We start from the raw sequence: 22,673 nt of genomic DNA, 5'->3' as shown, positions 1-22,673 counted from the left end.
TGTATCACGTCAGATTGTGCACTGTGATCTAAGTAAAGTCCTGAAGCCGTCACACGTTACATTGTGTTGGAGAGATGAAGCTGTGTCCAACATCAGCTGACGGTTTCAAAATGAAGATGCAGAAGCAAAAACAAGCGCTTGGCATAATCACACGGCACCAATATGTCTCACAATGTCCGACACTGCCAGACGAGGACTCAACGCAGACGCACTTTACTCCGTCCATGATGCTGTCTCACTGATGACCGCAGATCATCGGTTACAATGTCAAAATTTAGTCTGGGACGGCCTAAATGTGGCTAAAGCCGTAAGACAAAAGATTTGGGCGCAACCGCAACTTCATTGGGTTTTGTAGGATGTCTGCTAGCTACCCGATTTGGGCTTTAAAGGAATACACCAAGATTTTGGGAGATTGCCCTGTTGGTCAATTTAACCATTAAATGAGAACATAGATGCCAAAATCATCCATGTGTCCCTGGTAGATCATTGGCATGGTCCATGCTAACACTTTAGCATACAATATGTCCATGCTAACACTTTAGGATACACTATGTTGAGTGACAGTAGGCTCCATGCTAACACTTTAGCATACACTATGTCCATGCGAACACTTTAGCATACACTATGTTGAGTGACAGTAGGCTCCATGCTAACACTTTAGCATACACTATGTTGAGTGATAGTAGCATATAACGCAGTGTATGCTAAAGTTTTAGCAATTAGCACTGAAGCCAATGATCTTTCGGGGCCACGTTGGTGATTTTGGCGTCTGTGTTCTCATCAGTTTAATTGACCAATGGGCCAATCTCCCAAAACTTGGTCACTTTCCCCGCTGACCTCCACCCCCCCTCCTGAGGCCCTTCAACAACAGATAGAGGGCATTGCAGCAGCACTGCCAACAAGGTCCCACCCAGGAAGGGACATTTCCATAGCGCGGCGTGCTGGTACTTCCTGGGAGGGATTTGAGAACTGCTGGTTTTACCCACAGTACCCTCCGCACCCCCCCACCCCTCACCCCCATCCTCCGCCCATCCCTCCGACCCCTACAGAGATCAACACTTAACCACATAACCTTGGACGATCCCTCCACTCTCGCCGCCACCGAGCCCTGACCGGCCTTTCTGCTCACTAATGATTTGTGAATGTGTCTACCTGTCCGTGTGCTCGTCTGTCTTCCTCTGTCTGTCATCGTTTACAACAATGAACCTGTCTGTCTCTCGCATCTTTGTCCGTAAGCAAATACTTATTAATTTGAGATTTTTTTTTTGCTGTATTTAACAGAGTTTCTATGTTTTTTAACCCACTCTTTTTTTTATATGATTTAATTTATTTCTATTTATTTGAGCGAGATTTCCTTAATGCCTTCTCAAGATGTTGTATTGTAGGCTCCAGTGTCTTGTCTGTTTTTTTGTTCTGGCACATGCGTGTGACAGCCTGGATGCGTGCTGCGAGTGTGTGATTTTCAATATGACAGGGCACATACATGTTGATATGTGGCTCTGCAGTGTGAATGTGCGAATATGTGAACGTTGAGTCCTGCTGTATCTACTTGATTCATTTTTTTTTTTTGTGACACATTAAAAAGGATGGTTGTGAATTATCTATCCATTTAGACACACACACACACACACCATCCTGGGACAACACTGACTTCCACCCTGAAAGTCCAAATGCGACTCTCATTCTCACTTTCACAGTTAATCTTTCGGAATTCTTTTTTTTTTTCTTTGTGAATGAAGTGAGGGTGTATCGCTGTGTCTTTAATGTGCAGCTCACTCCACTGCCAACACACACACCCCACATAGATAACATGTACATTGAACCACTGTACAGACTATGTAAAAACAAGTATATACAGACTACTGAAACAAGAGAGGAAAAAAAGCATCATAGCGTAACAGTGGAAACAGCTGTGGAAGTAAATGTAAACAGGGTGGGGGTTGTTTCGTTTGATTTTTTTTTCTATGTCTTGAGAAAATGAAAAATTTGCTCACATTGACCGAGGTCTAGAAGTGGTAACTGGCCTCCATTTTAAACCCATTTCAGAGGTTCCTGCCCATCAGCCATGAAGCTACCAGAAAGTGTTTTTCAACCCTGATACCTGTAGCCTTTAGGTCTGATTCATACTCCAAGAAGAAGTGCTTTGTCTGGAGGAAAAGAGCAGTTTCTTTTTGGGCAATTCAGAGTGTTGTTTTTCATGGTACGTTGCACAGACACTTTCTTAAAGCTGCACTAGGCAAGATTTTTCTGTCAAAAATACACCTGTATCATCAGCGTAATGTCGCATTCATGTCCCACTGGATTTACCGTACTCGTCTTTTGGTTTCCTTTGGTATAAAGCAGTTTACTGACGTCACCTTACAGGATTTCTGGGTATTGAAGTTCTACGTTTTCAAACAGTTGCCTCCTGCCACCATTTGGAACCGCCAATGTGCAAAGTCGCCTAGTGCAGCTTTAATTATTCTAACTTTGTCACTTTCCTTCTACTGAACACAGTATCCGTCATTTTTGGCAATCGCTTGCTTCACGACTCCCGTTCACGTCTATGCGAGCTTGTCCGTTCGGCTATCAGTTCCTAGCGAATGGACAAATAAACAGCCAAAATCTCGCAAACAACTAATAGAAGGGGGAAAAAAAAGAAGTATGAATCGATGAAGAGAATGAACTTTTCCCCATGTGACTTCTCCAGGAAGTATGAATCTAGCCTAATGGGTTTTTTGGGGTGTTTTTTTTTTTTTATCCGAGCCTAAAACAGCTTAGTGAATCAGAAGCCTCGGAGATAGCCAGGTCTTAAAAAAAAAGACAAATATGTTACGACAGTATGTGTGAGTGTGTGTATGTGGCGCGGGTTTGTGTGAGCGTATTTGTTTCTGTAAGAGATGGTTGTAGATAGACTAGAATGCAGTGCTGTCCTGTATTGACCCAGCAAATCTACCAATTAGCATGCAGAAATAGGGTCTTCACTCTTTTCAACTTGAATTTACTAAAAACATGAGAATATACAAGGTAAAACAAACAGAATTTACATAAAAGAAGTGTTACAGTATTTAGCTTTAAAAAAAAAAATCCACTAAGATAAAGATGCTCTTTTTAATCTTTTTTTCTGACTACTGTTGTTTTTTTTCTACTTGGTTCCTACTAATGTTCTATTGATAGTCAGTGTCGATGCTGTTCTTCTGATGATTAATGTAATTAAAACGACATTGGAGAGAAGGTGCGAGACAGCTACTATGAAACTCTGTGCTCCTCACCTCGACGGTAATCCTCAAGGTTTTTCAGTTGTATCTTATTGTCCACTGTCACTCACACTGTGTCCGAGAGAAGACTCTGGAAGTGTAATGGACGTTGGTTTAATAAATGATTCAAATGTCAAAAAAAACAACAGACCTTTCATTTGTCTTTGTTCTTTTCCCAGTGGGCCCTCGATCCTAGACACAGAAGTTTCATAGGTGTTTTGTTGTCTATGTAATAATTTAATGTAGTGCCAAATTTCTATCTTAAATTGTTTAACATTTTTCCTCTGTATTTACATTTATGAATTAAGTATTTGCCATACATAAGTAAACACAGTGCATATATCATTTTATGTACACTGAAAATCAATCAGTATGACTATTCTATTTTGAAATGAGTAGAAAGATGCTCTAGGTTGTGTGGATGGAAAATGCAGTAGCATAGCATACACTGTGTTGAGTGATAGTAGGCTCAATGCCAGCACTTTAGCATACACATACAATATAATATAATAATTATATTAATTGAAGTTATATTCATGCAAGATGTCTCAACAAACTAAACGCATATGTTGATGGCCTCACCCATAATAGAGCAAAACACAACCATGATTTTCCAAATGTCTCCTTTAACAAGTGGTTGTATAAAGATATTTTGTTGCAAAAGTAGTTAAATCAGTGGACAATGTGCATGTATAAGGCCATGCAAGTTGGTTTCTCTTTGCACTTCTGAATTTTTAAGTTTCACTTTGTATGTCCTGCTTTTCATGCAGACGTGTTGGTCATGTGTTTGGGGGGTTATAGCCCTTGTAGAAAGCTGCAAAGTGAGAATACAAATTGGAACAACAAATTGTTCAATACTGTTGCTTAAACTCAACAACACGCTGTCAAAAAAAAAACTCCAATGAGGATTTATTTGAAACATATTTTCTGAAAACATAGTGGAGGGTAAACCCACCTAAACTCATGTATAACCACCACAAATTGTCTGTTTTTATTTTTAAGGCAAAATCGCCGTACTTACGGTCTTATTATAGCTATCTTAACCTCCGGTCTTGGTATGTAGTAATCATAGACTGTAGGTCAGAATAAGTCATATCATAGGGGCGGTGACAGAATATCTCTGGCCATATCTCCATCTTCTGAACCGAATAAAACAAAACTTTGTCAAGTTATGACCAGTCAGCCACAAGACCAGAAAAGATGAGAATTTGCCTTCAAAATAAAAGCGGAGAGAAGACATCTTGCAAACGCTTACCACGCTACACATAGTGTGAAAATTACCTTTGATGGACGAAACACTTGCATTTCTATCCTCGTTGAATATATTCTTTATTTTAGCTATCGAAGTTTGTATTCCTTAAAAAACGTCACAAGATGTTCGTCAACAACGTTTTATTTTGAAATGTAAAAACGGAAGTCGTAGTTTTTCCTCTCGCTGGCTTGTTGGGTCGGTTAATGTCAGCTGTTCTTGATGAACAGGCTAGCAGAGTTGCTAGTCAGTGTAGCTCTACAGTAGTCTGGACACCTTGCTAGAGAATGCATGAAGCCTATGCTGAGGAAGTCCTGCGGTTAGCAGCGAAGGCCGCAGCCAGCAGATGTCTAACAAGTCTGAAGAAGATGTGTCTCCAAGCTGCCAGTCAACATTTTGCTGCTCTGGACATGAAAGCTCTTCTTGGTAAGTGGGACGGTTGCTCGGTAATCGCCAGGCTCGTCATCATGCCAACCTGCGTTAACCCCTCATCCTGATTCCCTCATTCCTCATTCTTTTGTGATTTGCACGGCTTGGGGACAGTTATATCAGTATCTGTGAACGTAAATAATCTTCTCCCAAAACACTAACAATTAAAAAAGAGAGGCTGGCGTGTACATAACCCCTGTATGGAGACATGGTAACGCCAAACGCCGCTACAAAAATCTAGCAAGTAATGTAGCCTTGCTTATCGGCAAATGCACATACATCATAGAACATCACTTGAGACGTTTTACGGATCGTTAGGTGCTACTGGTAAATTCGGCATACAAGTGATCCACCAAATAGCACTTAATTTTCATAAAATCTCAAGTTTTTGAATTTGTTCACAGTGCTCGCTAGCGCCCTCTACGGTGTGTTTTAGTGGAAGAAGTCAGTCGAGCCAAAGTTAAAATTGTAATGGAAAAAGTGCTGCTCGGTGTAACAGAGGTGTGGCGATTTGAAGAGTAGTCTCGTAATTAAACGATTAGCTCGGCGATTTTGGACCTATATATAATTTGTCTTATAATGTGCACCATAAAAAGGAATTGTTCTACAAACTTGAAATGTCACTTTATGTCAGTCTATGTGGTATTGACCTAACATATTTGTTTTAACTCAGAGCTCCCAACGTCCCTCATAAAGGATCTCTTGCCTCATCTGAACATAAGTCACCTGGATAAGTTTCAGCCAGCCCTGAATCTCAAAGGTAACCACTGAAGTTAAACTGTGCAAAACTGTGTTGTGTATTTTTTCCTTTGTTGGACACATGTTTTGATTTGAGGCAATTCATAAAGTTTCCATTTAGAAGTTTTTATAATTTTTTGTTTGTATGCTTTTAGGAATATCCACTTACTCTGCGTGGGTCGCAATCCTGCAAGACATCAGGGGACCTCACCGTGTAGGTGGCATGATTTATTTAGATCATGATTCAAAATCTCATGCGTAGTAAAACCTTAAACCCAAGTGTGACATGTCTTCTGTGTTGTCTTCCAGGTAATAGACATACACACGGAAGAAGAAAGCAAGCAGGAAGCCATGGACACGTTTTTTCAATTAATTTTCTACGGCTTCAAATACATATGCATTGCCAAACACATCTCAAATGTAAACATCAAATCTCTCCTCTTGGTCATGGCCAAATGCGTCAAACATTTTTATCTCAGACCCTCCCAGTTCCTTCGCTGCTTTACCACTGAGCAGCGGCCTCTTCTGAACATCTTAGAGAAGAGTGTTCGGTGTGTTGACGTCAAATACCACATCGATTTCTTGAAAATGGAGTCCCACCATGCGTTGTATGTCCTGCATCGCATGCTAGACCACGGGGAAGCAAAAGAACTCATCATATATGATCAAGACCCGATGGTACTGGCCTGGATTCTTCACGCTAGGGGATCTCAGTATGCAAATCACCAGTCTCAAGGGAAGTCGATGCACGACAAAAGGGCAAGTTGTATTTCAAACAGTGCTACGGCCACTGCGGGGGAGGCCAGCAGCAGCCCAGACACTGAGGCGGAGGCTCCTGACAATGACGGAGATCACGCCACTCCATGCAAGCGCTCAAAGCTGGATTTTGTGTCTGGGGAGGAGGAATCAGGAATGGCCAAATCCCCCGTGGACCCTCAGGTTCTTTGTCAAACCTTCTCGCCATCCGCCGGTCCCTCGCCAGAGGCCTGTCCCCAGGGACAGATCCATTCACTGCAGATCAGGGAGTGTGGACCAAAGATCCTCGCTGTGCTCATCCCCTTCCTGCCCACATGGCTGTGCCTTCGCTCTCTCACTCTACAAAGCTGCTGTAAGTTGTAGGCTTGGGCACTATCCAAAATGTAATATTGCCATACTGTCCCTTTTTTATACTACTATTGCTTTGTATTTATTAAACTTAGTATTGGCATCGATTGGCATTCTGGTATTGTGACAACACTAGACGGCACATTTGTTATTTTCTGGAGGAACTATTGACTGTTGTCTCTGTGCACAGCGATCTTCAGCGTCTTGGAGGTGTTGACCTTGGCGAGGTCCCTCACACAGCTGTCCGGGACGTCCAGCAGCTCCCTCGCCGATCTGAGCGTCGGCGTCCTGCCTCACGCCGCGCTCACGGAGACGCTGCTGGACGCGAGCCTCAACCTCAGGTCCCTCTCCGTGGAGATCCACCCGGTGGCAGAGAGTCTCGGACTACGTCAGACCACGGCTGTCGAGTCGACGGGCTCGTCAGGTGCCGTGCGCTTAAAGACCGTGAATGCATGTTGTACCCAATGTTGTTTGATTGGGCCGATAATGGAGTGTTCGCCTCTTCTACTGTCTGCTGATGGGTCACAAAGTCTGATGTTGTTACCGTTCTTTCCACAGAGCTGCCTCTTGAAAAGCTGTCAGTCAAAGTACCTCAAGTAGAGACAGACCTGCACAGCATCACCTCTGTGCTGAAGCGCTCTCCAAGTCTCACATCACTTCAGGTGTCGGGGGTCAGGCTATCAGCTGGCTCTTCACACCGGCAGCTTCTCACCAGTGTTTCAGGTAATGTTTCACCTCAAAAGTCATTTTTAACGTTGAGGACTTGTAAATAGATCCACATTAAACCAAGGACCCCCATTTGATTAGATTTTATCCAAGGGGCTTCCACCTGTGGAGAGTTTTCTTGTTGGATACACTTCAGTCAGTAGTAAGCTGTCAGTAATGAAATGTGATCATCCTTTAGATTCAAATCAACGCTTAAGGAGGCTCAACTTGGAGGACATAAACCTGGCTGATTGTCTCCCCGAGATCCTGAACCTACTCAGAAACTGCATGTTGGAAGGTAAACATACTTACAAATTACTGCTATCTATCAGGGATCTATCAGGACAGATACCTTTACTGGAAATCTGTATTTCAGTATACAGATCTCATATCAGTATTTCCCCAAATCTAAAATCGGACACAAAGAGCCACATGTATTATCAAAGCAAATTGATTTTCTTCCTTTTTTACAGACAGATCTCTCTTCTAGAGAAAACTAGATTATACCTTAGTTTTTGTCCCATAACCTCAAACTATCAAACAATCTGGGTTAATATTATTCAGTGAAAGAAATGGATAGGATCAGTGATCATTAACCCAAATCAGTATCAGCAATGAAATGCGGTATCAATACATCTCAACTAAGGCAGTCATATATTCCCGCTTATTCATTTATAGAGTTGGTTCTGAATCACTGTGGCTTTTGCTCTGTAAAGAAAATTGGTGTCAAACAAACATATTGTATATTACATAAAACATGATTTCCTTCAATTTAAACCAGTTCATGATCACTTATGTAGACCAACTGAATGTAGTTTTGGCCTTGGTGCCATAGATTTTTTACATCTCTCCATAGTGTTTTCTCCTGGCTCTCAAAAGGTCGACAATAACTGATTTATGCAAAGTTCTCATGTTTCAGAATTTTTAAATGTCCTATGAAAAGTTCTATGAAACGGCATTCACTCCATTTGTTCAAAAATCTCCAGTGAATGCAGTATATAGAAAATTACTTAAGACAATGTGGCAGCTCTTCTAACACAGAGCAGCCACATTGACTGTTCAGTAGTCTGGGAGACGGTGGCGTGTGTTACAATGATTCCAGTCAGTCACTTGTGTGTTTTCTGTCCCACTATCAGAGCTGTCATTTAGAGACTGCCGGCTTCTGGAGAGATGCAGCAACAAGGAGGAAAGTTTACAGCAACTGGTGGATTCTCTGAAGAAAGTGCCGACTCTCCACTCACTCAGCCTGGCTCAGAACCGCCTAGGTAAGTGACTTCTCACCCAGCAGGATTCACCTTAGGGATGCATCAGTATCAGTATTGGTATTGGGAATTGGGCTGATACCAGGTTAAATGTGATGCTGGTATCAGAGTTTTTCACCAATACTAAAATCTGTAACATGTCAGAAATCAAAGTAAATTGACTTTTTAATGTTTTTTTTGTTTTTTCAGTCATGTTAAATCCCTCTTAATAAAGAAGAAGAGCTAAATTATTTTTGTATAGTGGTTGGTATTGTTATTAGTAGGAAGTGGTATTGGTGCATCTCTACCTCATTTATTATTTCATGTAGAAATGCTTCAGCAATGTAAATCAAACCACTGCTTGCCTCAACAGCCAAGAGTGTACCTGTACTGGCTGAACTCTTCACAGGATCCTCACCAAGCACAGTGAAAAAGCTGGACATCAGGTAAGTGTTGACTTCTAGACTGATTTATCAGTTGACCAGTTAAAGGTGTTGTTGAAGGCCAGAAGTAAATCTGAAGAATTCATGTTATAGAAAAAATATTTATTGAATGACCAAAAACACACGTACATAAAGGGTCAAAGTGAGTGGTTTACTTTGTACCATCTCAGCTGGCCAAACTTTACCCTTCATCACGAAAATGTGGATATTAGTTTTTCTCTCAAAAAGTATATAGCCTAATTAGAACACTTAATAGAATACTTAATAATAAATGTTCTCATAATTTTCAGGCCTGTAAATGAAGGAAATAGTTTTCCATACTTATCAGACCTGCGCAAAAACCCCATTTACAGTGCTGCAGGTTCAAACTAGGGCTAGTTTACTTTGATCAACAATAGCTCTGAGATTGTGGAAGACTCTAGTTAAATTTATTCAAATGTGAATACAAGCTGGACTGTGTTGGTCAGTGCTAACAGAGTCTGTGGGTGCATCTGTGAGGATGTACCACAGGATGAGCTCCACTGAGACGCTGGATAATGTGCTTTTTAGGCGATTGGGGGTAATTGCAACTAGTACACTTGTGTATGCATAATTTGGGTCATACTGACATTTTAAATCCAATAATCCCTTTGAATTTTAATGTACTAGTTTGCACATTCTCTGACAAATTGAAATATATATATATATATATATATAACCGCAGTGGCCATGTCAGATTTTGTTTTCAAAGACCCATTTTTATGGTTCACAATACAAACAGTTAAAATCTGAGAAACAAAATCCAATAAAACAGTTGCAACCTTTGTTACTTACTATACAGTACCGTGCAAAAGTCTTAGGCACCCTAGATTTTTTACATAAATTGTCTTAGATGTTTATTTGTCTTCTGCATTAGTGTGTCAGTAGACTGCTTTTTATAGTAAATTTTTTGATAATTATAAACTTTTAATTTCATTATTTTTGAAAGCATCTTCACTTTTATAGATTTTTTTTTTTTTTACAGGTGCCTAACAGTTTTGCACAGTACTGTATATGTGGAATTGAAGTCCACTTTTAAGTATTCTTTCACACATTTGGCACAGGTCTGTGTCATATACTGCATACAGTCATTTGATGAGTGTATATACTGTCAGGATTTATGGTGTATATACAGCACATATACAGTGATGGTCATATAGAAGTGGTATATCAGGGTATCATGTTCTGCATAGACAGGTACAGACATTTCCGCTTGTGTGTTTTTGCCCTAAACAGCTCCAACTTTATTCAACCTGCTGAGCTGCTGGAGTTCAGCCGGCAGATGGAGAAACATCGTCCACCACATCGAGTGACCCTTGACCTTAGGAAAAACCCCTGGGACCGAGACCACAAGGTGTGGTACACTGCACTGAGGAGCCTCCATCCAGTCTGTGACTTCCTGGTCGATGGATGGAAATCCAGGGACACGATGGCAGACCACATCAGCAACATGTGAACAAACAGACCAGTCAAATGCTGGACTCGGATGTTTTTGGGAGACTTATTGGATTTAACTGTATCTCAAATCCAGGTGTCCTGTCTCCCATCTTCATGGACAGTGTTAATGCATTTTGTCACCTGGCCTGCAGTGGAAGTGCAACCAAACATATGAATCTAATTCCATCTGTTTTAATTAAAATAGATGGAATTAGAATCATATGTTTGAACACCTTAATGTAAGAAGAAATAAATAAGATGTAAAGCAATATTTACATGGATGGCAGATAGAGGGCTAGAAAATCGGTGGCTGCATTGTTCTCTCTGTGTTTGTTGTGGTCTTCCTGCTACACGACACCCTTCTGGTCCTCGTGGGAGCGCTGGTGGAAGACGAAGGAGACGGCAGCGTCCCAGGAGGCTTTCAGCACCGGGTCCCTCAGGCCCTTCTTGTCGGCGCAGTGGTGCCACTGGGAAAGGTCGCTGGTGCAGTCCGACTGGTCTGGAGGAGGACGGACCTCCCTCTCGTTAACGCAGCGCCGACAGCGAAACCTGACAAGGCCACAAGGAGGAGGAAGAGAGGCTGTTTAGGAGGCAGATACAGTGAATAATGACATGCAGTTTGATATTTTGGTTCTGTTCACATATTACTTTGTATGTGAAATGACCATGGGCATGAGGATTGTCCGTTTTAATTTAAGGTGATTTTCTCTCATATCCAATGAATAGTTAAGGAACTACAGCCCTGTTTTCAAATCCTGGGTTTAGTGAAGAGTTCTAGTGTCCCATGATCTAAATGTTTGAAAAGCTTTTCCACCCCAACAAGAATAACATTAGGAGGCAACACTGAATCCTATTTTTTTTTTTGGAATGGAAATTGTCAAATTTCAAAATATTGTCCATCAGCAGCTTCAATCCAAAAAATATTGCTATTGGCCTTGAAAACCCCATATTAGTCAAACTGTAGTCCATCCATATCTTGTGAGTGTGTGTCATCTTCTCTTACTTGTCATGTGTGTCGCTCAAGGTCTCCTCGTTGAGGGAGAACAGCTCTCGCAGTTCACCCAGGGAGAAGTGGCGCTCCACGTCCTGCTCCTCGTCCACCACACAGCTGCTCAGGGCTTTCTTGTGGGCCTGCCTCTGCAGGATCTTCTCCTCTATCGTCCCCGTCTGCAAGCACACAAACAGGCTGGATGTTAAATATGTGACAATTAACATGTTGATTTTCATAGGCTGCCGCTGAGAATGAGGGAGCAGTAATATGGCTCTGTCACTGCTCTGCTAAATTTACAAATAAATTCAAATTACGGAGCCGCAGATTTTGCTCAGTTTGTTATTGATGAGTTTTACGCATAAGGGCCCTTATGTCAAACCTTACCGATAAAAACAGACAATAAATAATGGTGATCAGCTATGTTCAAAGACAAAAGTCCAGATTCTTTGAGATTGCATTGCAAGGGCACTATGAAAGTGTTTTTGACTTCATAGCTTGGCCATGCAAGCGGTGTGGAACTCACAGAGAGCAGCCTGTAGATGTAGCAGGTTTTCTTCTGTCCATCTCTCCAAACCCGCGCCATCGCCTGCTCGTCGTTGGCTGGGTTCCAGTCCGGATCGAACATCACCAAGCGGTTAGCGCCGATCAGATTCAGGCCACATCCGCCGGCCTTGCTGCTCAGCATGAAGATGAATTCTGGGTTCTGACAAAGAGAGGAAAACATTTAGATGCCGTCTAATTCCCCTTCAAGGTACATGATCATTTAAAACAAAGGCTCCAACTCACAGATGGACTGTTGAATCTTTCCACAATCTTTGCCCTTTTCTTGATAGACATCGTGCCGTCCAATCGAACATAGAGGTATCTATAAAAGACCAGGAGGAGGTTTGTTGCTCGCCTTAACTGATACATCACATAACTTATACAGACATACTTTAATGGCAGTTATTCCTCCACACCCCAATCACCTGCGAGATCTGCACAGCTTTTCAAAGAGGTCCAGTGTTTGAGTGTAGTTTGAGACGAGCACCACCTTGTCACTACTTGTGGTCCTTGTCATTGCCAGAATGTAGTCAAGAACCAGCATTTTCCCTGGAATCAAAGGCACTTCATTACAATTTATCACCCAGAAATACAATTTAAAAAAGGTACAACACAGAATTTATTTGACCTTCAATCTTAATTTGAGGTATATTTACATTATATTCTTCAAAAATGCGATTTCTTGATGGAACATAAGCTTTTTGGAACATTACTAAGCCATCATAATTTTAAGATCCATGAGGGAACTTTTGCGCTTTTATATCCTATTTTCTTATAATCACATTTCATCTAGAAATGTTTCCCGTCTTAACCTTTGAATCTTCTCTTTGCAAGTTCTGCCTTTTACCGTCTTCCTAAACTTTTGACACGCTTCTCCGTTATTGCTGCTTCTTTTGCTATGATTGCAGTGAAAGCGATGATATCCATAGTTGAAGAAGCCAGCATCACTCAGTTCTCACACAGCTGTGTTTACATCCTACTGACACTTGGCCAGGCCGTGAATGAGGTGACTTGACAGCATTTTATGTATGTGCAGGCGGGGTGATACAGAAACATATCTGGCACCATTTAAACTGACATGATAAAAAATTGAAGTTTATATATTGACTGTGGCCTTGGGATTTTCATTTCTCTGCAACTGCACAGATGATGAGCCATGCTATAGTTTTGTGGAGCACTGGAGTGGAGCACTGATGAGTGAATGTACTTACCAGACAGCTGAGGCTCCACAGCTTTAGTGCAGTAGCCAGATGGAAAGAGATCCAGTGCCCCCTCAAAGCCTTCTTCACCCTCCAAACACTTTTCATAGATAAGAGCCGGGTCTGAGACACAACAGGAGATTTTAATACTTCTTTCCAACCAAGAACGACTCACAGTGAGACAGAGTGGGTTATATACTGAGTTTAGACACTTACGATTGCACAGTTTCTTGAGCGATGTGATGGAGGACAGGGAGGAAACACTTATTTTGCCCGCTTGCAATGTCTCAATGGGCTTGGCCTGCCTCAGGAACCGCTTATATAGCTCCGTTTGGAGAGGGGTCAGCCTGTGGGAAACAGATACGACCACATTCATCAGTTACATCAATATTAAAACACTATAACCATTTTAAGATAATTGTCAGACGTTGCTCAATACTTACAAATACAAAAATATTGATTATTTCAAAAATATTACTCATTACTTCACTTGGCTAATATATCACTATTGTCGATAGAATTGTACTATTGAGTTGTATGCATTTTCATGCCAGAAATCATTTTATAAGAGTAGTATTTTTTAAATGGTGAATCCGTTTTAGTATCAAACTTTACACCATAAACCCTATGAACAATACCTGCAGCAGACAACCTGCTCAATTTTCACAGGGAGATACTTGGAGAGGATGTCGGATGTTCTCCTTATCAAGCACCTGTTAAAAAGACAGAACATGCCTTTTTATTGGTCAATGTTTCAGTATGTCTGAAAAGTTAAAAGATGGTGATATACTGGGCCAGCTCCTGATTTAAACAGAATCATTTCACACCAAATGTTTTCCAAGACTCAGTACAATGTATGCTGCAATTGAGATGTGCTTGATTGCAATGCTGCAAATGCTTTCTGTACAAAGTGTTGTGTTTCCCATTTGATAAATGAGACCAAATGTCAATCTTTGGGATTTGTGTTTGTTCCTTTGCTGTCCTCTAATGTATCCTGTATTGACATTTATTATGTATTATATGGATATATAATAATAAACTTTTGTAATACATTTGATTTATATAGCACTTATCTAAAAGTAGAGTTTATGCTTTACACGAAGGCATAAAAACAAGAGTAAAATATAAGAGGGAATAAAACAGGAAACACTAAAAATAAATGATAAAAAAAACATAAGAAACAGCACAAGGTTTAAACTACAAAACCAAAACACTGTTGTGAAACCTTTTTGAATATCCTAACTCCTTGCCTGTTCCCTTTCCAGCTCACCTGTTGACGATGCTGATCAGCTCCTTGAGCTTCTCCTCTCCAGCCTGTCTGTCTTTATCACTGGCGGCTGCATCTCGACCCTTCAAGATGGGAAGCTCAAATCGCTTTTTAAACTCCTGGGCGGTACCTGACATCGAGGGGGAAAAAAACACACAAGACACACATGAAATCAGGAAGACAGCAGAAATAACTAACGCATGTTTGAACCGTGTTTCTGTGTGTGGCTGCTTACCAAGGATTCCACTATTAACAAAGTGCACCAGGCTGAAGTACTCTAGCAGATCATTCTGGATCGGGGTGCCTGATATCAGCACTCTCCTCTGTGCTTTCATGGCATTTAGGGCCTGGTATGTCTGGTTGTCAGAGTTCTTCAGCCGATGGCCCTGTAGCATGCAGACTTGTTAAGGTCACATTGTCTAATCAATAGTTCTTGACAGCTACTGTAACGGCAGAGTGGAAAAGGTAAATAAAGTGGCTCAAGTACCTCATCACAGATGACAATTCCAACTTTCCCCTTGTGCAGAACCTCAGCGTGCAGTCGAAATGTCTCATATGAAATGATCAATATTGGAGTAGGCACCCTCAAGCCATGCTGAGTCATGAAGTTCACTGGGGACCACAGAAATCAAGGCAATTAACAAGTGGGCACAATTATTCTGATATTTTCAAAATCATGCATTTCTAAGGAAAAATCCACCTTAAAACCCTTTGTTTTAGAGTTTCAGAAATGCAATGTACCTTGCATCTTTTTTATTGTTTGGTGGCATATTTTCCTAATTCCTTTGGATAACTGGTTAAACGTAGACGATGTGTGGTGTGACGTCCAGATATTTACAGCAGCTACAATGAAGTTTGACAGCAGACGAATTTTCAGCTACCTAAAACATCAGGGGTAAATGTCAGGTTTTGGTGTCAGTCCTTCAGCAAGGTTCTTTCTATCAACAATCAGACAGGACTTCCATCATCGAAGAGGCAGAGATACACATTTCTCCACTGACAGTAGCTTCAATAGACCAGAATGCAATTCAGATACAAAAACACATTGCGGTTTGAGTAAATTAACTCCTGGAATGCACTGAAGAAATCGGAAATTGATTCTAACTGTAAGAGTGTCTGAGGGTGGATTTGTTGGAGGGTGGTTTTCTTTCAGATTTTTATTACTGAATATAGTGCAGATTGAGACAGGAGGGAGGAAGCAACTACCTAGCTGTTTGTCTATCTCGTCCTTTGAACCTCCATCGATGGCAACCGGCGTGATGCGTCCCCCCAGCCACTTTCCCACTTCATTGTACCAGTTGCGAACCAGACTGGAAGGCGAGACCACGATGGCCTTGTCTATCTCGGGCTTGGCGTCGGGGCTCTGGCGCAGCAGGGTCCACATGAGGGTGATGCACTGCAAGGTCTTCCCCAGACCCATCTCATCAGCCATGATGCAGCCGTACGAGTCGGCGATGCGTCTCCCCGTCACGCAGTCCCACAGGAACTTCACCCCCTCAAGAAAAAAAAAGAAATAAAAGACACCCATTTTAAAAGCCACTTATCAATGCAAGACAGCCTCATTAAAGTGTGAGTAAAACATCCTAGGGTTTACCTCTCTCTGATGGGGTCGGAGCACTTTTCCTAAGATTGGATCCACAACGACATGGACTGGCAGTTTTTCCCTGGACAAGACAAATGCAAATGCAGTTACACAACACATTTCTTTCCATTGTAAAAACTCACAACTGATGTAGCAGTGACAGTAATGGCTGGCTAGTAAATCTTTCCTTACAGTTTTATGTAAAAATCTACTGTCTTATCGGTCTATATCACAAAGTGGGGCAGTGGCTGCGACTTCTCCACACACGGAGTGAGGAAGCAAAATACAACTACAAACTACAAACAGCGAGCGCTCTGTCCAGAAAAAGCTGAACTCACAGCGTCAGATCTTTTGCCTCTCTCGTCCCTTTGGTATAAAGCATCACAGATCGGCCGGGTTGGTAAACGTGAGTGTGCAGTTACATGATTTCTGAGTATTAAAGTTCAACCAGTTTTCAAACAGTTACTTCTCGCTGCCATTCGGAGCACCAATGTACAAAGTCGCACAGTGCAGCTTTAACTATCAAGTTGTTTTCACTGGAGATCTCCAAGTAAAAGATGATTTACTGAAAGACTGGCAAATGCATGACTCTTCAATTCAACACAATGTTTTTAACTCACTTGTCTGCTTTGATCAGGTCATGAGTGCCCAAAGTTGGGGGTTCATAAAGAACCAATGCATCCTCTGCAAATGGGTCGTGAAGTGCCCGCCTTACGCCTGCACGCTTTAGCCCAAGTGCCCTGATTCCCAATGAGCCTGCGAGAAGAACAGAAAGTCAGCAATTGATGTAATTCTTTATTTCCTGTAGACATAAGAGAAGCAATAGTGAGAAGGCAAATTTTACCTGTGTAATTTGCAATAGGAATTTTAAATGGCTTGGAGAGGATACTTCGAATAAATGCCTCCTGCAGGAGTAAAAAAAAAAACACTGAGCAAGCTCATCGCAAAGTATCCCAACCATTTCAACATTTACATACAAACATTATGCAAGGTTAACTTTTAAGTACTCAATAATACTTACATGCTTTTCACCATCCATACATGCAGGCTGGTTGGTCAGCTGTGTCAGAGGCTTTCTGAATGGAGAAATATGGCTTTCTCTGATTTCATTAGCACTTTTCCTTCTTTTTCCCTGCAAAAAACAGAACGCACTATTCAAATCAAATCACAGCAGCTCTCATCAACACACTGATATTAACTCGCCAAATCTTTCTGAGTCACAGTTTATCGAACAGGTGGCATGGAGAAAGTGTGTAACTAAAATAAATAAGCAAGTAAAGCTTTATTTTCATAGCACAGTTACAAAGTGCAAAGGATACTGTCATGTATTGGGTTAGATAGGTCACATGTCTAGGAAAAACAGGAAGTATCAGGGAAAGACAGATGGAGATAGCCAGGAGACCTGCTGTTTGGACAATAAAGCAAGTAAAAGCAGAAGCTCCATGTCGTGATTCAATTCTGGATGGATCTAATTAAGCATTAAGATAGGCACACAACAATAGCGACGAGGATGTCGGACTTTTGAAAAAAAAAAAAAAAAGTGCAGCTAAGTTAGCTTGAGTTTCAGTTAGCATGGAAAAGTCAGGACTTCAGCTGCCTGCCAGACGTTTCACAAGTTGTGCCAGAAACAAGGTGAGACTGTGCAACAATTTTCTACACGACAGACGGCGAGAGACTGTGATTTTCGGGCAGATACAGATAACCAGATAAGGGATGCAATTCTGAGTAAGTGTACATCGGAATATGTCCGCAGAAATTTACTGGAGGAAGGGCATGGACTAACACTCACACGCACATTGGAACTGGCCACACAGTGTGAAAGAAGGACAGATGGCAGCTATGTCTTTGCATGGGGAAAAGAGGGAGACAGAAACTGTTCGTGTCACACAAAAAGGAGGGAAGTACATGAAAACAAGAGGAAAGATAAGGGATAAAGAAGAGGGCAAAACAGAGAAAAAGTGTTACAGATGTGGTTACACAGATCTATGGGAAAGGATCCCAAATGCCCTGCACGTGGACAGACATGTCACAAGTATAATGGTAAAGACCATTTCTCAAAAATGTGCCGCACAAAAGGGTCAAAGAAACAAAATGTGAACATTGTTGAGGTAGAACAAGAAGAGTTTGCATTTATTGTAAAAGAGGATGAAATGTCAGAGACACTTAACCTTTTGTGTGGGGGGAGTAGACTTGGAAATGTTAGTAGATTCAGGTGCTAAAAGTAATGCGATGGGAGAAAATGTATGGGACAGACTGAAGGCAGAAAAGATAAAATGCTATTCATACGTGCCAAAAAAACAGAAATTTGTACCCATATTCACCCAGTCAGTCACTGCCAGTCAAGGGGGCATTCAAGTGTGAAATCACAATTGGTAACAGGACTGATCAGGCAGAATTCATTGTGATTAAAGGCAATGGTGAACCACTCCCGGGGAAAAAGACAGTCATGAAGCTAGGAGTGCTGAAAATAGGTGAAAATGTCTCAGCTGTTACAGACATTAAATATTCACTCCCACAGCAATACCATAATGTGTTCAAGGGAGTGGGAAAGTTGAACACCAAGCAGATTAGCCTATACATCAGCCTGAAGGTGAAACCTGTGGCCCAGCCACTCAGACGCATACCACACAACCTCCGGGAGGCTGTGGAGAAAAAGATAAAAGAATTGATGGACATGGACATTGTAGAACGTGTCGAGGGCCCCACCCCCTGGGTAAACCCAGTGGTTGTACTCCCAAAACCTGACAAGGATATCAGGATGTGCCTAGATATGAGAAGGGCCAATGAGGCGATCATGAGGGAACGGTACCCTATTCCTACTGTGGACGAAATACTCCAAGGCATGAATGGCTCCACTATATTTAGCAAGCTGGACCTGAAATGAGGCTACCATCAATTAGAACTGACCCCAGAGTCACAGGAAGTAACTACATTTGCAGTACACAACGGAGTATACAGATACAAGAGACTGATATTTGGTGTATCGTCAGCCAGTGAGCAACACCAGCATGAGATAGCCAATGCATTAGCTGGCATTGAAGGTGTCGAGAACATCTCAGATGATGTGATAGTGCACGCACCAAACCAGGAAATGCACGACAAGCGCCTGCACGCCATCATGAGGAGACTCTCAGAATGTGGACTAACACTGAATCCAGACAAGTGCCAGTTCAATATGGACAGACTGGTATTCATGGGGATACTTCTGTCACAGAAAGGTATTGGACCGACAGAAGAGAGAGTGAGAGCTGTAATGGAAGCCAGACAACCAGAGAACGCTACAGAGGTGAGGAGCTTCCTGGGACTTGTCGGTTACAGAAGTAGATTCATATCACAGTTTGCAACACTGTCAGAGCCGCTACGACGTCTGACCCGAAAGGACACACCATTCAAATTTGGACCAGAATAGAAACAAGCATTCCAAGCTTTAGAGAATGAGCTAGCCAAAGCTGGTACCCTAGCCTACTTTGACAAGGAAGCAGCAACCAAGGTGACAGCAGATGCAAGTCCTGTAGGTTTAGGAGCAGTACTATTGCAGGACCAGCAAGGAGAGATGGTACCTGTGTGCTATGTGAGCTGCAGCCTGACAGACTGTGAGCGGAGGTACTCTCAGACAGAGCGTGAAGCCTTAGCTCTGGTGTGGGCTTGTGAGAGGCTACATCCATATGTGTATGGCATGAAGTTTGACCTAGTCACAGACCAAAAGCCATTGGAAGTTATATACAGTCACCGATCTAAACCATTTGCACGCATAGAGCGATGGGTCCTCAGACTGCAGCCGTATAACTTCAAAGTGGTGCACATGCCTGGCAAACAGAACATAGCAGACCCGCTATCACGGCTGCTGGGGGATACAGCACAAAAGGAGATACACAAACATGAATTGGAGGAGTATGTGAGATTTGTAGCAATAAGTGCTACACTCAAAGCACTTACTACCCAAGAGGTGGAGGAAGCCTCTGCTCCGCAAGGCAATCACAAATGGACACTTTAAGAACTGTAAACCATATGCACCAATTGCGAATGAACTGTGTGTAGTAGGATACATAGTTCTACAGGGAAATCGCATAGTGCTGCCACAGAATCTACAGGCAGGAGCACTTATACTGGCTCATGAAGGACATTTGGGAATAGTGGGAACCAAACAACATCTCAGAACCAAGGTTTGGTGGCCTGGCATGAATAAAGCAGCTGAGAGATATTGTAAGGCATGTCATGGATGTCAAATTGTAGCTAGACCCGACCCACCAGAACCACTGAGAACCACACAGATTACATGGGAAAGGATCCCAAATGCCCTGCACGTGGACAAGTGTCACAAGTGTAATGGTAAAGACCATTTCTCAAAAATGTGCCACACAAAAGGGTCAAAGAAACAAAATGTGAACATTGTTGAGGTAGAACAAAAAGAGTTTGCATTGTTTGCACTGAAGGAAGAAAAGATAAAATGCTATTCATACGTGCCAAAAAAAACAGAGAAATTTGTACCCATATTCATCCAGTCAGTCACTGCCAGTCAAGGGGCATTCAAGTGTGAAATCACAATTGGTAACAGGACTGATCAGGCAGAATTCATTGTGATTAAAGGCAATGGTGAACCACTCCTGGAGAAAGACAGCCATGAAGCTAGGATTGCTGAAAATAGGTGAAAATGTCTCAGCTGTTACAGACATTAAATACTCACTCCCACAGCAATACCCAAATGTGTTCAAGGGAGTGGGAAAGTTGAACACCAAGCAGATTAGCCTATACATCAGCCTGAAGGTGAAACCTGTGGCCCAGCCGCTTCATACCGATTTTGTAAATTTAAACTGAGATTACACATTATGTGCAATAAACATTTCAATGCAGGAACTGCTCTAACAAACTGATAGCTGTCTTGTGTGCACAGAGTCACAGTGTTCTATAAAAATAAAATAAAAACTTCCACTCGCAAAAAGGACATGCAGTGGTTTTATTCTGAGCTGAGGGTGAAGTCACGCTGTGTAGGCTAATATTTGAATGTGAAGGCAAAAACCGCTGTTCAAAGAAATGACTGATGCGGATAAAAGCGGTAACTTTAGATAGTCCTTGAGTAACAAATTAATATCCAACCAGGATTTTGATTCTGACATAGAGTAAACCTCCGCTAATTAATGCGCTTTGATACGGGTTGAATGAATGAGGAAATGAAAGACTCTGTAAGACGGAGGAGACAGAGAGAAACTCAGGGTTTGTTGAAGAAAACCTGCCAGCGAGCAGGTTAGGTTCGAAAAGTCAGTTACCGTGGTAACTGACTTTGACTTTGGTTTTCACTAAACCCGCTTTATGGAACACCGCCCAGGAGGCATGTTGTTGTACGACCCGCTGTTTGGACAATAAAGCAAGTAAAAGCAGAAGCTCCATGTCGTGATTCAATTCTGGATGCATTATCTAATTAAGTATTAAGATAGGCACACAACAGATACATTCTGGTAGTCAATTACTTCAAAGCTTTTAGTAATTGGTAAGAAACCCTGGAAAATTTGGCATACAAGTGGTTCAATAAGCAGCACAATCATTTTTCATAAGTCTAACCAATTCCAAGTTGAACACTTATTAAAGTACTCATATGTGAATCAGATGCCTGCCGAATTAACAAGTGATCGCTTACAATTCAGAAGAGATTTAAAGTCATGTTCCACCAGGTGTGTACATTTGCCGATAAGCCAGAAAACTTTAAATTGATAGATTTTTGAATGGCGTTTGGCGGACAGGTCTCTCCATACCTCTATGCTCCTAACCATACACAACAACGGAACGTATCAGGGGTATCTGACAAGCAATTCACAGCATTGGTTTCAGTGCTACAGTCATCTACATTACAAGCAGAGTAAAACAATAACCAACTTACATCCCCGGGCGTCCAGTCGTCCTCTTCGGACGAGTCCCCCCCATGCTTCCGTTTGGCAACCTGACTTGGAGCAAGACTCCTTCTCTGGGAACAACATTTAGATAGACAGTTACTTAACGTTAATGGTCAACAGGCCAACGCACAGGACATTGCCCTTTGAGTCTGTATTATGTAGATATGACGTTACCAAAGTAATTATTTGGTCTTACCATTTTCCTTGTATCCCCGTTGTAGCACTTCCGTTGACACTCCTACTACTAGCGTTAGCTAGTTGTCGGCTCTGTCTGTTCAATTTCCCAAGCAGAGCAGCTCATGTCTTTACTTGTGTGCTACTTTACAAAACACTCATCATAGGCGAATGACTAAATACATTAGTACAGTTAACAAAAAATAGTCTACAAGAATTTCCAACAGCCAAACGCCTGTTCGACCGTGACCACAGGTCCCTTCGGTTTATTTACATAAACTAAACTTCGCGCGAAATGTTGCACAACACTACGGCAAGCCTTAAAGGTCAGAAACTGTCATGAGTAGGTTTGCCTTCCACTGTAACGGATAGTTGCTCAGCCAGTTCATCTCATTACCAAGCCAAACAAAAGAAAGCACTAATAAAGCAATA

General features: G+C 41.9%; 2 protein-coding genes across 3 annotated transcripts; one reads left to right on the top strand and one right to left on the bottom strand.

Moving 5' to 3' along the window:
• The first annotated feature begins 4,762 nt into the window (after window positions 1-4,762).
• lrrc41 (leucine rich repeat containing 41) lies at window positions 4,763-10,619 on the top strand. Its single transcript, XM_071526771.1, has 10 exons — window positions 4,763-4,911; window positions 5,588-5,674; window positions 5,808-5,866; window positions 5,962-6,760; window positions 6,947-7,180; window positions 7,315-7,479; window positions 7,661-7,759; window positions 8,598-8,726; window positions 9,076-9,148; window positions 10,400-10,619. The coding sequence occupies exons 1-10, from the start codon at window positions 4,773-4,775 to the stop codon at window positions 10,617-10,619; spliced, it is 2,004 nt and encodes a 667-aa protein (XP_071382872.1). The 5' UTR covers window positions 4,763-4,772.
• A 322-nt stretch (window positions 10,620-10,941) lies between these two features.
• On the bottom strand, window positions 10,942-22,366 carry rad54l (RAD54 like). 2 transcript variants are annotated; one of them, XM_071526770.1, is made up of 19 exons: window positions 22,264-22,366; window positions 22,055-22,138; window positions 20,290-20,292; window positions 17,204-17,314; window positions 17,027-17,087; window positions 16,803-16,938; window positions 16,195-16,264; window positions 15,807-16,095; window positions 15,088-15,212; window positions 14,836-14,986; window positions 14,604-14,730; window positions 13,972-14,046; window positions 13,550-13,680; window positions 13,346-13,456; window positions 12,560-12,683; window positions 12,378-12,456; window positions 12,115-12,294; window positions 11,604-11,767; window positions 10,942-11,149 (listed from the first exon to the last, which is right to left on the bottom strand). In XM_071526770.1, the coding sequence occupies exons 1-19, from the start codon at window positions 22,264-22,266 to the stop codon at window positions 10,948-10,950; spliced, it is 2,226 nt and encodes a 741-aa protein (XP_071382871.1). In that variant the 5' UTR covers window positions 22,267-22,366; the 3' UTR covers window positions 10,942-10,947. The 2 variants fall into 2 exon arrangements, with proteins under 2 accessions (XP_071382871.1, XP_071382869.1); XM_071526768.1 differs by lacking the exon at window positions 20,290-20,292.
• Window positions 22,367-22,673: the final 307 nt, after the last annotated feature.

Source organism: Centroberyx affinis, unplaced genomic scaffold (assembly GCF_046629955.1).
Source record: "Centroberyx affinis isolate AG114_WGS23_722 - 3 ecotype Tasmania unplaced genomic scaffold, CSIRO-AGI_Caff_v1 ptg001456l_1, whole genome shotgun sequence".
NCBI classification, from domain to species: Eukaryota; Metazoa; Chordata; class Actinopteri; order Beryciformes; family Berycidae; genus Centroberyx; species Centroberyx affinis.
The sequence above is the reverse complement of the archived record's forward strand: the minus strand, read 5'-3'. Positions and strand labels throughout refer to the sequence as shown.

Bases quoted from the DNA above. Each gene is read 5' to 3' on its own strand.
- lrrc41 (XM_071526771.1), top strand. From the start codon at position 4,773: ATGCATGAAGCCTATGCTGAGGAAGTCCTGCGGTTAGCAGCGAAGGCC. The intron at 7,480-7,660 runs GTAATGTTTCAC...ATCATCCTTTAG, and splicing joins GCTTCTCACCAGTGTTTCAG to ATTCAAATCAACGCTTAAGG. The intron at 7,760-8,597 runs GTAAACATACTT...TCCCACTATCAG, and splicing joins CAGAAACTGCATGTTGGAAG to AGCTGTCATTTAGAGACTGC.
- rad54l (XM_071526770.1), bottom strand. The intron at 13,681-13,971 runs GTATTGTTCATA...TGTTTCCCACAG, and splicing joins GAGCAGGTTGTCTGCTGCAG to GCTGACCCCTCTCCAAACGG. The intron at 12,684-13,345 runs GTAAGTACATTC...CTTTGATTCCAG, and splicing joins TGTGGAGCCTCAGCTGTCTG to GGAAAATGCTGGTTCTTGAC.